General features: G+C 47.8%; 1 protein-coding gene across 2 annotated transcripts; it reads right to left on the minus strand.

Annotated features, from left to right (window-relative positions):
- Positions 1–483: 483 nt before the first annotated feature.
- LOC149356788 (uncharacterized) lies at positions 484–6,342 on the minus strand. Of its 2 annotated transcripts, XM_089577826.1 has the most exons (4): positions 6,222–6,342; positions 5,421–5,548; positions 3,924–4,094; positions 484–614 (listed from the first exon to the last, which is right to left on the minus strand). In XM_089577826.1, the coding sequence occupies exons 1-4, from the start codon at positions 6,261–6,263 to the stop codon at positions 575–577; spliced, it is 381 nt and encodes a 126-aa protein (XP_089433952.1). In that variant the 5' UTR covers positions 6,264–6,342; the 3' UTR covers positions 484–574. The 2 variants fall into 2 exon arrangements, 1 of the variants encoding a protein (XP_089433952.1); XR_016289838.1 differs by lacking the exon at positions 5,421–5,548 and having other exon boundaries at positions 6,222–6,318.
- Positions 6,343–17,282: the final 10,940 nt, after the last annotated feature.

Consider the following 17,282-nt stretch of genomic DNA (forward strand, 5'->3'; position numbering starts at 1 on the left):
ATCTCAATCAATCAATTGGCTGATGAAACCAAGACAGTAATAATTGAATTATAAACGATTCAGCTGTTGTAGCTGAATACCATGTGGTCATACATTTATTGTAATGTGTTACACATTATTATAAAGATGAAAACACGCAAGCAAAAATTTGACTGTCCTTCATGTTTTCTTTGTCAGTCTCAAACAGATATAGGTTTATAAGACAGCCTGGTGCCTTTTCTGTACAGCCCATCTATAATTCTTTATAGTTACGGTCCATACTTGTGTATGTTACTAAAAGCCTAAGAAGTTGGCATTCATTGTTCTGGAGATGATCTCAACTGTAGTTTCTGTCTTTCATTTGGATTTTCCCTTGCTTCTTGATCAAGGGTTCCCAGAATATTGGAAATCTACAAGCTTGCTTCTATCTTTTGTTATAATTCCAAATTCAAAGTTGTTTGGATTATGCAACATCTTATGAAAAACGCTACAAAAAATGATATCTTTTCTTTCAAGGTATTTATTGCTCATAAGTGCTTTCTTAGTTGCCGAAATACAAAAAAAAGCGTTAAACTTGCTAACTCCCTCTGTTGCCTTAAGTGCTTCCTCCCAAGAACATCCATGGACCCTGGCATCTGAAAAACGGAACATAGTATAGAGCCAGATAGATACAAGGATGATAGGTGAAGAATGTGTACAAAATTGCACAGCATGAAGGCATCAGAAAAGGGCCACATGAAGCCAAAAAATGTGAGGGAACAATTTTGTTGCCATAATTACATACTTTTAGATGAAAAAAAAAATTCTCTTTTCTATAAAAGAGAGATAACACATCTGCAAAACTTTCATTTGCGAAATGTGTTGCATTTTAACTACGATGCACAACATAATGAACTTTAACCTGCCTCTTGGTGCGTGGTATGCAAGGCATGGGCTTTCCCAAGCTGCGACAACAGGTCACCGCTGAACAATATCGCAGCTTGCGGAAAAATTTCACAGTCTCAGTTCAAAAGGTGCACTGTCTTGTTCCCTCATTCCATCATCCTTTCGTCGATGCAACCTATATCCACGAGGTTGCCTCTACATTTACCACTTGAAAGCAATGTAGTCACTGTACTTTAATTTGTCAGCTGACTCACGTTACCTGATAATCAGGGTAAAAGACAAAAATACTTAAAGTTGTCTTTATTTTCTAAAACTTCAGATATGGTATGACTGCCTCTAGGGAGTTACACATCAGATTTCCTCAAGGCAAACCTTTGATCAGCAGGCAACGGCATATAAACCAATTTAGGCAGTCTTAAGAGAGCAGGTCTGGAAGTAGAAGGCATTAGTAGCACCTCATTCAACTGGACAACTCTTGCAGATCAATAGATCATTCTGGAGGAAAGGACTTATAACCATCACATGGTATACAACTTATGTACTGCTAGAATTACGCCTTACTTTCTTCAAGGCTGAGCGAGCTGCACAGATTACAAAAAATGTTTTGAATTGACATAAATAACTATACCAGGTGTTTTCTGCAGTACACTGTTACAACCACAGCATTGCAGATATTTTACAGTGCTTCAGAGCACTGTGAAATAATTATTGCTAGCATGGCTTGAAAGTATATTCAATTAACACCATATCTCACTATCTCACACATTGCTGAAAGTTCCGAAATTCGGTGGCTTTGGATCCACAAACAGAATAAAAGGCACCTGGTTTGATGACAGCACTAGCATGAATAATAAATGTTCACAAATGTTCAGGCATTGAAAAATCCATGAAGCATATCAACTAAAATGTGAATTGCTGAGCGAGCTAGTTATTCAAGTTCTAGCAAAAAAAAAAAAAACCCTGCGAAGACCGAGACATAGGACCAAAAGAAGTTGCACACACTTTTGCTGGACTTACAAATGATTTATTTTTGGCTCATCCACGTACTTGAAGCCATTTTCTCGCACAAGCGCACATGCAAATGAAAAATCAAATGCTGTCGTCTTTCCATGCCCGGTAAAAAGTGCCACTCTTTCCCTATGCCAGGGGCTCTCAAACTTTTTTGCTTGGAGGAACCCCAAAAGCCTTCAATAAGTTCCAAGGAACCCCCCCCCCCCCCCGCTTTCACTTACCAGCAATGTTGTCAAGTGCATTTTTGCCAAGAGAGAGTTGCAAATGTTAAATGTTTATTCCACAGATTAATACAAATACTAATGTGATGGGTGGTACTGCTTCCCTTTTAAGAGCAAGTGAAAGCGTGGCTCAGTAGCACTCAGAGCCAGTCTCAAATCAGCTGCCGGGTCAGGGCCGGTGACGGTTCTCGCGGAACACAAGAAGACCGCCCGCGGAACCCCTGTGTTCCGCGGAACCCAGTTTGAGAACCCCTGCCCTATGCTAAGGAGAGATTGCTCGCTTAGGCAGGACCGCTCATTGCTTCCGATTAAAAATGCTTCAAGCAGTTCCCGCTCGTGCTTGCTTTTCCCCCTGATTGTAATACTCGTGCAGTGAAACAGAGGCAAACGTTTGCTAAATTGCTGAAATGCAACACAAGGTTGCTCCCTGTGCCGTCAGGCAATGTGTTTCCTGTGGCGTTCATTCAAGCCTTGCCCAGTCTGCCCGATGTCTACTTTCCCACAGCACATGAGCATTTGATACACAAACCTCGCCAAACGCTTTGAGAACTTCGTTTGGTGATTCGTCTTGCGGACATGTTCTCTTTCACAGCCAGAGATGCGGCCGCAAAGACCAGACAGCTCATGAGGGGCTGAAAACACCATGTAGACACCAAATTTTCTAACACTGTTTTTGAGCCTATAGAAAATTTTTATGGAAGTACGCGATCATCTCGATGATTCTTGTCCCATACTTCTATAAAAAGAACTTGAGTGTATTTACGGATGTGTCAGAGCAATAAAATTTCAGTTGTTAGCCAGCGCCTGGGTCGCGCATCTCCTCTTTCTGCGTCCTTCGGGAAGTTTGCGCTGTTTTCGTGTGTTCTATAAAAATTTCCAGGGGTTGAAAACAGTGTCAGAAAATTTTGGTATCAACTCGGTGTTTTGAGCCACCTCCAAGCTATCTGGTCTTTGCACACGCATCTCCGACTATGCAAGAGAACCAGTCTGCAAGAACAACCACCAAACAAAGTTCACAATGTGTGCAATGTGGGTTGTGTACTCAATCCCCATGTCCAGTGGGAAACAATACATCAGGCAGACTGGGCAATGCATGAATGAACGCCTCAGACGACACGGCAACAAGTTGCAAGAAGGCACAGGTAGCAACCTTGCTTTGCATGTGAAGGACTATAGCAAATGCCCGCCTCTGTTTCACTATGCGAGCATTACTCGCAGGGGGAAGTCCAGGCATGAGCAAGAACTGCTTGAGACACTTATAAAAATTGTTTTTTAAAAAATGAGAGCAGTCCTGGATAAGCAACACTTGTCTTTCCTTATCACAGAGAAAGAGTGGTGCATTTTATCGGGAATGAAATGATGACTGGACTTTATTACATCTGCATGTGCGCTTGCTAAATTAAATCAGCTGTAAGTCTGGCAGTAGTGTGTGTGTGTACCCTCTCGTCAACTTGAGTGCCACTATTCGCTGGTTTTTTGCTGGAACACGAACAGAAATGTAACAAATTTGGTACGCATCGTAAGTGATGATGCATGATAGGAATAGCGTCATCTTTCTGTGCTAAGAGCTGCCAGGTTATCAGATTACTCACTACTGCATAAACCAGAAATCACTGAAAGAAAAGATTCCAGTCCTGTACCTTGTATTGAGGAATCCTATTCAAACCCACATAACCAAGGAAGTTGTCCAGAGGTCAGGTTATCTTTTTTGTACGTAGAAAAAGTACTTGATTTTCAGTAAAGCATACTATTTGAATAAATTTTTACTGGTCCTAAAATTCCAACCTTTATCGAAAGGGTCCTTTCGATTATTTCCTACTCATTTACCTGTGCAAACATTCCGTAGTGAGAGGGCAGCCGGGTGGATAACAGGTCTTGAAAACAAAGAAAGGCCCCAAGAAGGGGTCCCACTGCCTTGTGCAGACTGCGTAGTTCTGCAGATGCACTCCTCTCTGTCGACTGCAACGGCGACTAGGTGGATGTCGTCCACACCTGAACCTGCATGGGAACAGAATTAGCAGCACCTAATAGTACTCAGTTTAAAGTTTTGTTGCATAATTTCAAGACTAACTCAGACAACGCATACGGCAACTTTGGTGCCGTAGGCCATCAGAGATTACACTCGGTTCTCCCTCAAGGTGACAGGGCAGTGAAGGCTCTCGGTGTGGTCTAGCCTGACCTTTTTGATTTCGAACATGTATTGGGTTGATATACCGAAATCGTCGCATACTTACCCCAAAAAATTATCATGTTAATTTACAATTAATTGGTTTCCTCCAGACTGAACCACTGCCGTTTAATCTGGTCTACTACAACACATGGAAATTCGCTAAGGCTTCACAAGTTGCAGAAGAGGCTTAGAATAATAGAATGTTTGCATTTTTATTCTCAAACACAGCACCTTTTGGACAAATACAATATTATCCCAGTTACCAAATTGTTCTACCTCATTTTATGCGTTAAATTTAAAAACAAAAAAAATAAACAAGAGCTCATTGTTAAAAGAATTAGCCAACGTGCAGGAAAACACTACAGCCCACCAGACACGTACTGAGCCCTGGAAAGTAACAACTTACAAAACAACCTATGCTTTAAAGACACTACAGGACAACTTGCCCAGGTTACTAAACAGATTCCATCTAGAACAAGTGCACCTTGTAGTTATGACATATTTTTAGCACTTCAGCTGCATTTCAAAACATTGTAGGCTGTTTTATTTCCTTTTCAGCCCCCCGTGTTTGTCTAGTCCGATATTTCCCAATTGTGTGTCTTGTTAGTTTCCGTCCTGTCTTCACTTGTTGCAAATGACAATGCGTGTTTTATTCGTTTTTCTTTTATATGTGTTATTATTTCTGCCAGATAACTGAAACTGCATTTGTTGTGTTGTGTTTAATGGCACATAAGGAAACTGCATTTGTGATTGTTCTTTTGGTCGACTGCTCCGTCACTGTGCACCTCTTCCTGTTTTTCTACTGCATCAGAAAAACTGTAATTTGGTAATTGCCTCCTCGTCCACAATTCCACCATATTCATGTCTGTTACATTTACTTTAGGAAAGAGAATTTCCAATTGTGATCATGTATTGTACTTTATTCCTCTTGTAAGAAAAAAAAATGCCGCTGTGACGCCGTTCAGTGTAGGGGGCGCCTGCGGCTCTGTGAAGCTGTCTTGCATGACAGCTTTTACAGCCGGCCTCCAGTGTCCTACCTTTATATGACATAAATAATAGGATCACTATTATTATTTCTAGCAAAATGCTGGTTCTAGAAATTGGGGGCCCGCTTGCACGAAGCTCACTCAGCTCGCTGCAGGCACACACCGGACCTCGGAGTGATGACGCCAAACTGCGGCCACTGCAGCAGGAAGATATACGACAACCAGCGGGCCGGCCGCCGCCGCCTCGCACGGCTGCAGCGTGAGGAGCCGGGGCGAGTATTCAGCCGACCGAAGAGCTGCAGGGCAGTTGCGGAGAGATGAATAGAAATAGGCGCGGCAGAGCGAGCGCGTAAAGAGTAAAGGCGTGCTCTGATGTCCCCGCAAAAGACGGAGGGAGAGGCGGTCGCTTCTACTGCAGGTGGAAGCAATACGGCAGTGAACATGCGAGCGATGCGCGCCGATCGAGCCCCTGTGGCTGTGTGTTCGTGCTACACTTTTGGAACAGTAAGGATTATAAGAACAGCTAGGCCGATTCAATCCAAAAGCGGAATACGCACCGACGGAGCACTATGGGGTGCACAGCTGTCCAACCACATATCTTACGACCGCACGAAAGCCCGACAGCTCGTTGTTTACAACAGCCACAAGCGCCCCATCGGCTCGCATCGAAACGGGCTCGGGTGTTCCCTTCACCTGTGTGTAAGCACACAAGGCCACCTGTCGCGTTAGGAAGGAGTGGGCTCACGAGAAACGCGCAGAAGAGTGTTCGCAGTGATGGTAACACTTGTGCAGGAAAGCGGGCGAGCACAGCGCGAGACGAATCCACTACGGGCCCGAGGAGAAAAACGTACGCCGGCCGCCACGGTGTGCACCCCACGGCGGCTCGAACGAGACTCTCCGCGCCTGTGTCATACACAACGTACAGAGAGGAAAATGTAAGCTAACATAGTAAACATGCAGTACACCTACCGTAATCAGGCTCAGTTGGTTTGTGATTGCAGCCGCTGCCATGAACCCAAGCCTGGCCGTCTTAACACCAACCTGAAAAAAAAAAAATGGCGCGAGAACATGTAAAAAGAACCATGCCCTCACAAACCACCCACGCTGGTTCAGACCACACGAGGAGGCTCCCGTTCGCGCGACACGAATCGCGACGGCCTCGCGATAGGTCACCGGTCGTATGACGTTTGCAAACGGCAGCTAATCAGAGGGCCGCCCTTTTTGTCTATTTTTTTGCGCTCCTCGGTACTCTACCCTCTCCCCCTGCCTGCCTCCTTCATCCCTTCCCTTACGGTTCGGGAGTCCACCCAGATGTGTGAGAGAGCGACTGCGTGATTTCCTTTCCTCGAAACCAATTTTGCACGAGCGCGGGGCAAATGCTGCCGGGAGTGTGCGTTTGGCTCGCGCGTTAGAATTGTTGCAACACCTGCGGAAGCCGTGGTCTCGCGCAAGGGATGGAGAGATCTAGGGTGTGCAAAAAAGCAAACCAAGCAACTCCCCCCCCTCCCTCCCCCCAGCTCTAAGTAATGTGGAAAAACATAGCACAATTTTATTTTCAGGCCAAAGCCTTTAATGCCTCATACTGTCGTTAGCAGCCGTGTCGGCAGATGTGTCGGCGTTTTGACGGGTGTCCACCCAGATGTGTGAGAGAGCTACTGCGTGATTTCCTTTCCTCAAATACAATTTTCAGTTTCTTCATTACGGCCCCTCTTTCTCTTTCTTCTTTCACTCCCACTTCAACCCTTCCTGTAAGGTGCGGTTCGGGTGTCTACCGAGATGAGAGAGAATTACTGCGCCATTTCCTTTCTTCAAAAAGCTTTGCGTTCAAAGGGCGAGGCATCGCGTCGATCGGGCGGTGGCGTTCCGTGGACTCCCTGGCACCGCTACAACACGCTGCCGCGTTCCACTCTTAAAGGCGAAGCTTAAGCGTCATTGATTAGCAATTAATTAGTATTATGTCATTAATTAGTAATTAGCCACTAATTAGAATTTGTCATGACTTCGTCATCAATTATGTGTCACGTCATCCAGTGGTGACGTCACCAGTGTCACATAGGCAAAGTGGTGCGGAAAACGCTTTCGCCTCTACGCACTTTCGACATGTCAAAGTGCCCCCTGAATTTTTGTTTGCTTTTCAGCTCCTCTGCGTATGCTTTTCGGCTTCATCCCTTCCCTCACGGCGCGGATCGGGTGGCCACCGACATGTGTGAGAGAGTTACTGCGACGTTTCCTTTCCTCAAAACCAATTTACCACGAGCGCGGGGCCAATATGCTACCGGGAGTGTGCGTTTGGCTCGCGCGTGAGAATTGTTGCAACACCTGTGTAAGCCGTGGTCTCGCGCAACGGATGGAGAGAGGGTGTGCATAAAGCGAACCAAGCAAGCCCACCCTCCCCCCCACCTGTAAGTAACGTGGAAAACCATAGCACAATTTTATTTTGTTTGCTTTTCAGCTCCTCTGCCTAACAGCTAAATTTACAGATTAAGGCACACTGAAATAGCAGTCTGTATAATACCTATGCGGAAATACAGTTACGCTCAAAGTGGAGCTACATTATTTGTTCCTGGGAACGCGGTGGAGAGACGGTTGCATTAGGGAGGCGTATTTCATTATTAGCGGTATAGATCATTTAATTTCCCTCTACCTTTTACGACGCACGTTTTGCACCTATTTACGCCGAATACATGTCGTCGTGTTTCGAGCCGAGTAAAGCAAAAGGCGCCCGTGTGCTGTGCGATGTCAGTGCACGTTAAGGATCCCCAGGTGTTCGAAATTATTCTGGAAACCTCCACTACGGCACCTCTCTCTCTCTTTCTCCTTTCACTCCCACCTTCCTCCCTTCCTTTGCGGCGCAGCTCAGATGTCCGCCGAGATATGAAAGAGAGATAGAGCGCCGTTTCCTTTCCTCAAAAACCAATTTGCCAATTTCACAGCCAAAGTGACGGCTGGTTTTTACAGTGCGCACGCTGAACTGTGCACCTTCTTTTCAGCCGATTCTGAAACATTGTTTCTTTTCTTTTTTTTTTCCAAAAACTGATGTAGTCTCTCTGAAGAGAAGTTCATTTGAACTCAAAACCATAAAAGGGCCAGCCAGTCCTCTACAAATAGTATGCAACGAAGTGCTCTAAACGGAATCCGGCCAGCCCTGTGCGCTGCCAGCCCTTCTTTTAAAGCGGACACGCGCAGTTGCGCCGCCCTGGTTGCGCTTCGAGCCTCGTCTTTTCGTTTCTCGTGGCTCGCGCAAATATCGGCCCGTAGCGGCACGGATCCCACGGACGCGTTGCGCCAATCCTTTATTGTGGGGAAATAGAGGGCACACAAATGCACATTTACGGCGGCGCATCGCGGACGTGGACTGCGCGCAGGAAGCCGCGCGTCGGCACAGAAATTGGCTGGACGGAAAGGACACTGTAGGGAGACACCTACACTGCGCCGTCATAAAAAGAGTCAGGGGGGCACTTTGCTGACCCAAAGTGCGGTGAGACGGAAGCCTTAAGCGCGGTTTTTTCTGCTTGTGTCACTGATGTGTGATTAAGATGTTAAACTTCGCCTAGTGTGGAACGCTGGCAGGGAGTCCACAGAACGCCATCGCCCGTTCGGCTGTACGTCTTGCTCGTCGGTAAATTGGTTTTTGAGGAAGGGAAATGTATCTGTCTCGCATATCACCGTGGACGCCTGAACCTCCGTAACGGGAAGGGAGTTTTATTTTGTTTGCTTTTCAGCTCTGCTGCGTAACAGCTCAATTTATAGATTAAGGAACACTGAAATAGCAATCTGTATAATACCAATGCGGAAGTATAGTTACGCTCAAAGTGGAGCTACATTATTTGTTCCTGGGAACGCGGTGGAGAGACGGTTGCATTAGGGAGGTATATTTCATTATTAGCGGTATAGATCATTTAATTTCCCTGCACCTTTTACGACGCACGTTTTGTACCTATTAACGCCGAAGACATGCTGTCGTCCTGTTTCTAGCCGCGAAACGCAAAAGGCGCCCGTGTGCTGTGCGAGGTCAGTGCATGCTAAGGATCCCCAGGTGTTGGAAATTATCCGGAAACCCCCACTACAGCACCTCTTTCTCTCTTTCTTCTTGCACTCCCACCTTCCTCCCTTCCTTTGCGGCGCGGTTCAGGTGTCCGCCGAGATGTGCGAGACAGATACTGCGCCATTTCATTTCCTCAAAAAGCAATTAGCCAATTTCCCCGTCAAAGGGACGGCTAGTTTTTAGACTGCGCGCGCTGTACAGCGTCATTTCAGCCGTTTCTGAAACATCGTTGTTTGTTTCCAAAAACTATATGCATACCTAATATGCCACGAAAAGCGCTAAACAGAATAAGATACGCCCTGTGCGCTGCCAGCCCTTTTTTAAAGAAGACACGCGCAGTTGCGCCGCCCTGGTTGCGCTTCGAGCCTCGACTTTTCGTTTCTCGCGGCTCGGGCAAAGATAGGCCCGTGGCGGCACTGATCATTGCACCAATCCTTTAATGTGGGGAAATAGAGGGCACACACATGCAAATTTACGGCGGCGCATCGCGGACGTGGATTGCGCGAGCGAGAGAGCGAAGGCACAGGAATCCGCGCGTCGGCACAGAAATTGGCCAGACGGAAAGGGGACTGTAGGGAGACACCTATATACCTGCGCCGTCATAAAAATTCAGGGGGCCACTTTGCTGACCTAAAGCGCGGTGTGGCGAAAGCCTTAAGCGCGGTGTTGCTGCTTGTGTCACTGATGTGCGGTTAAGATGTTAAGCTTCGCCTCTAAAAGTGGAACGTGACAACGTCTTGGAATGCTGGCAGGGAGTCCACAGAATGCCATCGCCCGTTCGGCTGTAGGCCTTGCTCAACGGTAAATTGGTTTTTGAGCAAAGGAAATGTATCTGTTTCGCATATCATGGTGGACACCTGAACCTTGCCGTAAGGGATGGGATGAAGATGGCATGGCAGTGACCGAAGAGACCGCGTTCACTAGACGCGCCTTTGTTCATTCCAAACTATCGAGCTGGCATGGAGAAGTGGTTAGCGTGCTCGCTTCGCACTCCGGAGACCGGGGTTCGATTCCCCAACTCGACCAGTTTCCTACTCGGTTTTATTCATTTATCTGGTCTGACTAGAAATGTTAATTAGGCTAGTTGCTTAACTATTATTACTCAATTAGTCATTAATTATCATGCAATTATCATAGAACTCCTTAGATCGACCGCGTTCCGATATCATTCGAATGCCATCAATGAAGTAATGATTGGCATATGCTGATATAAGGCACGTAACCGAAACGCGGACACATCTGCCGACACGGCTGCTAACGGCAGTATGAGGCATTAAAGTCTTTCGCCTTAAAAGAGATCAACAACCCGCCGAGGTGGCCCAGTGGTTAAGCCCCTCGTTTACAGAGCCAGCGTACCCGGGTTCAAACCCGACAAGGGCGGGTGCGTTTCTATGGAGGCGGAACGCAAAAGGCGCCCGTGTGCTGTGCGGTGCAAGTGCAGGTTAAAAATGCTCATGTGGTCCAAAATTTTACGCAGACCTCCACTACAGAACCGCTTTCTCTCTTCCTTCCTTCACTGCCTCCTCCATCCCTTCCCTTACTGCGCGGCTCGGGTGTCCACTGGGATATGTGAGAGAGTTACTTCGACGTTTCCTTTCCTCGAAACCAATTTACCACGAGCGCGGGGCCAATGCTACCGGCAGTGTGCCTTTGGCTCGCGCGTGAGACTCGTTGCAACACCTGTGTAAGCCGTGGTCTCGCGCAACGGATGGAGAGAGGGTGTGCATAAAGCCAACCAAGCAAGCCCCCGCAGCTGTAAGTGACGTGAAAGAAGTGTTTATGTTCCTAAGGTCTATAACACTGGCAGTTCGGCCGATGGCGATTGTCAGCACGACCGGGTCCTCCAAGCGCAGCATCGTCTCCCAGGTCTATAGAACCTACGCAATGTCTGCTTTTGACCTTTAGTGACCTCCAGCCGCTCAGGAGCTGCGCCGAAACCGCTGAAGAGCGGGAGCTTCGAAAACAGATGTGCGCTGCATGCGTTGCCATTGACAACGTTGCGACTTAGACGTGGCACTGAAGCTATAGACCTTCGGCGTTCATTGAGTTAATTGGCGTTGTCGTCGACAACGTTGTAGACACCGATGACTTTGAGGAAGGGAAGAGCGCATAGCTGGCTCCCTGGTCAGTGGGCCCCTCAACAGCGCTTTGAGGTACGCGTCGGTGGGGCCGGAGCGTTCACTTGGTGATCAACCTCTCTCGACAGGTATGCACTCAACATTACGTACGCCATGCAGTCTAGTTTCCTGATACACCACAGCTTACGCTCTTTAACAAGGTTCAACAGCAGTTAAACCACAGCCAATTTTTTATAGCGCAGCTCTTTGGCGCCGGTTCCTGCGTTTCGCGGCGTCGCCGTTGTCCCTCGTAACCAGCTCCGCAGCCGGGGCAGCGCGCTGCTCCAGCTGCGCGCGCCATCTCCCGCGACCTCCCGATAACTTAACTGCTCTCTTCGATCCTCCTCGAATGCCACCCCTGTGCGGCGGCAATTAGAGCGCCGGATCGGTGACGACGGATCTCGATATGAGCAACGCCGGAGCCGAAATGTACAGACTGTTGCGCAAATCAGAGAAAATCGAAAAAAAATTCTCTCGGCTTAACCGCGCGTTTGTTCGGGCTCAAATTTCGCACAGAGGTTGCATTTAGTGGTCAGTTTTGTTTTATACTACATTTAGGTGGGGTACTTGCCTGATTCGGGCAGAATTATTTGGAAATCCCCATCGTCTGTGGCGACGGAGAACCAAAATCAAAAGACTTCGCAGCAATGGTACGCGTAGCGCCATCTCGCAGCCATCGGAGAAACGAGCTCCCCTTCTAGCCACCATACCACCGCCCTCCCCGGTGGAGAGCTCGTTTCTCCGATGGCTGCGAGATGGCGCTACGCGTACCATTGCTGCGAAGTCTTTTGATTTTGGTTCTCCGTCGCCACAGACAATGGGGATTTCCAAATAATTCTGCCCGAATCAGGCAAGTACCCCACCTAAATGTAGTATAAAACAAAACTGACCACTAAATGCAACCTCTGTGCGAAATTTGAGCCCGAACAAACGCGCGGTTAAGCCGAGAGAATTTTTTTTTTCGATTTTCTCTGATTTGCGCAACATTCTGTATAGCCGCCGCCGTTCGGCACTGCGAACCGCCTTCCTAGATATAAATAGTTTATTCTCTGCCAGTTATTTCTAAGCCATGAGCGAGTCAACCGGTGGATGTCCATCGTCTGCCGCTGTTGCTAAACGAGATGCATGAGCAGAGGCCCAGCGCCGTCGCCTCCAGAATCCAGAGGTGCGTACCGCCGAAGCAGAAGCTTACCGTCGCCGCCGTCGAATTCTTTGCCTCAGTCTATCGAAACGCTGTATCAGCTGATGAGTTGCGTTCAAATTTCGCATTAGGAAGTAACATAATCTTCGACATTTTTTTTATCACGAAGCATATCTGAGGTGTTCCGGATGGCTTAAAGCGAACACACCTGCGTCCGCTGCGTTACCTCGCCAGCAAAGTTTATCTCGTTAACAGGAGCGGCTCGTCTCATGCCAGATATGGACTTCCCTATCGAATCTACATGGGTCAGTAAGAAAGTGCTAAACGTGGACTCTACGCAAACGCTGAACATTTAATATACTTATAGACCTTTCCACAAATTGCAGCGCCGCGCCATCCCCTAGCGGATTCGCGCAAAGCATGATGGGAGAAAGGAGCGATCGCCGGCCGCGTCGTCTGCTGTCAAGCGTGTCGTTCTGTTGTGCCGCCGTGTTCAGGCGTTGTGCGTCTTCTCGTGCGCATTGTTGGTGTCTCTTAGCAAAATGTTAGAACGCACTGCTGTGGTGCTTATCTTTTAGTCTTTCTGCAATTAAGTGGGGATTTTTTTAGACATTCGACATGTCTGCAGAGGAGAATCACGGTGGTGGTCAAAGGTGCTGCGTGCCCGGCTGTAGTAACAACACGAGAAAGGACATCAACATTTCATACCACGTATTCCCCAAGGACAAGAAGCTGAAGCTAGAATGGGTGCGCATGATAAACCTGCAAGGTTCGCAAGGGCGGTTTACTCTGTGGAAGTCTTCGAAACACCACAAAATATGTGGTACGCATTTCAACACTAGCGGGCGCAAAGAAAACATGGATCGTCTCCCCACGATCTTTCCACACCGAGTGTATGCGGATCGGACGCCTGCTGTGATTAGGCCACATTCTCACAGCCGGTTTTTGGCTTGCTCCGTCGCCTCCGTCACGCCGGGAGCCGACGGAGGGGACTGCATTTGGACCGTTTTCCCCCCCAAATCGGGTGGCCGGTGCCGCCGGCTCCTGCTCTACGTTTCCGTCGAGCGGCGGCGACGGAGCCCGCCCCCACGGAGAGCGAGCCAATCACAGCGCGAGCTCGCTTCACGTCACCCGCGGCTTGCTCGCTGCGACCAAGAGATGGCGCTGGCGAGAGTCGGCGGCGGCAGCGATGCGCGGGTGCGCGGGCAGGGCGAAAAAACAAAAAGCCTGCTCACTTTTTTACTCTCCGTCGGGAGATGCATGCGCCTTGCGCCCCGAAACGCGCCCGCTGACGAGGAGCAGAGAGCGGATGAGTTTTATTTCATACGACAATATACGAGGTGTTCGAGCCAAAACGGGTATCTGAATGAGCATTGTGTTTGCACTAGGCGTGGGATATACGATAAATAATGTTTTTTTTTTGGGGGACGCTCAAGTAGCACCACTGTTATGTATTTGAATTTCATGCGCTATCTTTTAGAGATTTAAGAAAAAACTGCTCGGACGATACCTTGTTGCGAACACTCTAGCCGGCCGTTTGTCAAAGTGACCTACAACTTCTAAACTGACACTTTTTTCAAGAAATCAGTCAGAAGAATGAAAAGACAGCACCAAAACCTTTTTCAAGAGAACTTCCTGACGTCCATGGTTTTTTTTTTTTTTTTGGGGGGGGGGGGAGCAATCATTTTTTTTTTTTGGCGCGAAATAGCCTTGCTGTGTTTGTTGCCTGAATACCGCTAGCGGTATTCGTTCTGTCCGGTGGCGTCTCTGCGCACGCCCGTTTTTTTTTTTTTTTTTTGAACCGCTGATGTTCCGACTTAAGAGCTTTGGCGCTATCACCGAACACCAGCCAGCCACACTGTCGCCGACTGTCGAACCTCCGAACGAAGCGTTCGTAGCTTGGTTGAGCCGCGTATGGTATCCGTGAGCCGTCGGAGTGCGGACCCTGTCGGTGCGACAACACTCGCAGCTCCTTGCACATCTGGCGCGAAGCGTCCCTGTCCAGAAACAAACCCGGCGACCCGGTATGCGAGGTAGAGAACCAGACAAGGGAGCACAAACGGGGACGCGTGTCGGCGACATAAAAGGGAGAGAACAAGGTTGGAGAATAAAAGGCAGGAAAAACCTGGAGAGAAGTGAACGCTAGGAGCATGAATAGAAATGTGCGCGACACAGCCCAGACTGAAGGCAAGGTCGGACGAGATGCGGGAGAGCCGGGGAAAGGTGGGCAAAAAAAAACGAGGGAAAGAAGGTTTAAGCGAAGTGATTGAAAAACTCATCACGGCACGAAAGAACACTCTATCTTAGAAGCGGCCGCACACTCGGAGAAAAGCGTCGACAAGTGCGCCACGGAGTGAAAAAATTGCAAACAATTGACAAAACACGGCAGGGGGAAAAAAGAAATGAACGAATGCAAAGAAAAGCATGTGCCACGTGGCAAGACGTCATTGCTGCTATCACGTGACCATAACCACGCCACCTTTTAAAACCGAGTTCCGAAGTAGTTCGTGCAGTGTTTTCAGGAACCTACCAACCTCCGACAACACGACGACATGGCTACGGCATCAGCGATGGGACCACGTTATGACCCTGAATTTCTGATCGAGCTCGTGAGGCCCCATCGGTTCCTTTACGACAATAGACAAGCGGATTTTAAAGACACCCAGATGAAAGAAAATCGATGGGATTTGATCGGGAAAGAGATGGGGATAACAGGTGAGTGCACTTTCTTGTGTATTTTCGTCGGACACACTAAGTGATCATGAAATCATTTCAGGCGACGCTGCGGCAAAAAAATTTATGAACATAAAGGACCGGTGGCGGCGGCTGAAAAATCTTAAAGATGCTGCCACGAAGTCTGGCGCTGGGGTGTCCGACGTGCCCAGTATAACATGGAGGTTCTTCGGAATAATGGAGAGCTTGATGGCGAAGGAGTGCCTTGGCACGTAAGTAAAACAAGGGACGGCGGGGACTCCACGACAGGTGGACTGCACGTAGATTATTGGCAACATTGATACAGATAAGTGTAACTTTTTGTTCCTTTGTTTCAGGGTTGAATCGAATTTGGTGCTGCCGGAGCCGCGCTGCGATGACACAGAAGAGTAATTATCCGCATTAAATTTCATAAAACCCATGGAATTGGGATTACATTTGAAGGAGTTAGTACAAATAATACAACGTGCACGATGGAGAATAAAATTAATTTGCAGGGGGGATGCTCCAGCCTCTGGCAGCGGTGCGACGCCGGGCAACAGCTCCTCGTACGTATAGCGATATTCTGGCTCATGTTCGTCATCGTCGAGTAGCTATAATTCGGAATGAACTCTTCCTACTAACTCTCTGCATGCGCTGTACAAAGTGTCTGTGCATCTGAAATTTTAATAACTGGTTTTACCTTATTTTTAAAGGGCTTCCGATCAAGACAACCATGAAGGTCGCACAAGGTATGGCAAATAGTCTTACTTGACGCTTCTGTGCGCTTAGTGGATTCGATGCTTTATTTTCAGCTGTATCCCTGTGGATACTAGTGGCACTAATAATGATTCCTTTGAGGAGTTCATAACGAATGCGCCTCAGACACCGCGGACGCAAAACAAAGCTTCGGGATGTCCTCAGAAACCGAACAAGTAAGTCACACTTGACTCATATGCATTTGCTAAGTATTGGGAAATAACAATGGCCGCCAAAGTAGCTACATACAGGCGTTCCAGCTAAATCTAAAAAAAAAACATCGTGTCCTAGGCTGGTGAAACTCAGTGCTTTTGAGAGTCGTGTGGCCAGACTGGAGTATATTTCTTCGTACTGAAAAGTTACTTAAGCTTCGCAAAAAAAGTGTGGATAAGAAAGTTGTAGGGCACCTTGAAAACAACCGGCTGAAATGTTTGCAATTAGATATTGTTTAAGGGGCCTTATTTATCGCCCATGGAAGAGAGCGCGCGAAATTCAGAATGTATCATTGCTTAGTGGCGCTACTTGAGCACCCTAGACGCTAACTCAAAAGAGCAAAGTGCACTTATCTCCCATCCCACCCCCAGTGTAAGAAAATGTCCTGCCTGAAGCAACGTTCCGGGAATCGGCGGATTTTTTTTCCCTTGACAGTGCGTTTCGGGTCCCTTAAGTAGAACCATAGTAGAGTGGTAGATTCTGATTTTTGCACGCACTGTATTATGAACGGTAAAGAAAGATATTTAAAAGGTGCACTTGTTACAAACATTTCAACCGGCTGTTTTTCAATTTTTGGTTCAGTTTATTGGGTTTTAACGTCCCAAAGCGACTAAGGCTATGAGAGACGCCGTAGTGGAGGGTTCCGGTTAATTTCGACCACCTGGGGTTCTTTAGCGTGCACTGAGATCGCACGGTACACGGGCCTCTATAGAATTTCCCCTCGATCGAAACTCGACCGCCGTGGCCGGGTTCGAACCCGCGTTTTTCGGGTAAGCAGCCGATCACCATTACTTCTGAGCAACCGCGGCCGCTGGCTGTTTTTCAAGTTGGAGTTAGCGTTCAAAGGCTAGAAAGCCCCCCAAGCAGCTGCATTATCTTAAAAAGATGTAATCATGACACAATTTAAAAGCGCATTAATTCCTCTTTTTTTTTCCAGACGGAAAGCTTCTGACACGTCAAATGAAGACGATATTACGAGGGTGACTGGTGCCTTCATGAATGCAGCACATACAATGGCCCACAGAGAAAGGCCCCACCGCTGCGACCTTTTTTTTGATTTCATG

The sequence above is a fragment of the Amblyomma mixtum genome, chromosome 3, assembly GCF_055824585.1.
Source record: "Amblyomma mixtum isolate Tamu chromosome 3, ASM5582458v1, whole genome shotgun sequence".
Lineage (NCBI taxonomy): Eukaryota > Metazoa > Arthropoda > Arachnida > Ixodida > Ixodidae > Amblyomma > Amblyomma mixtum.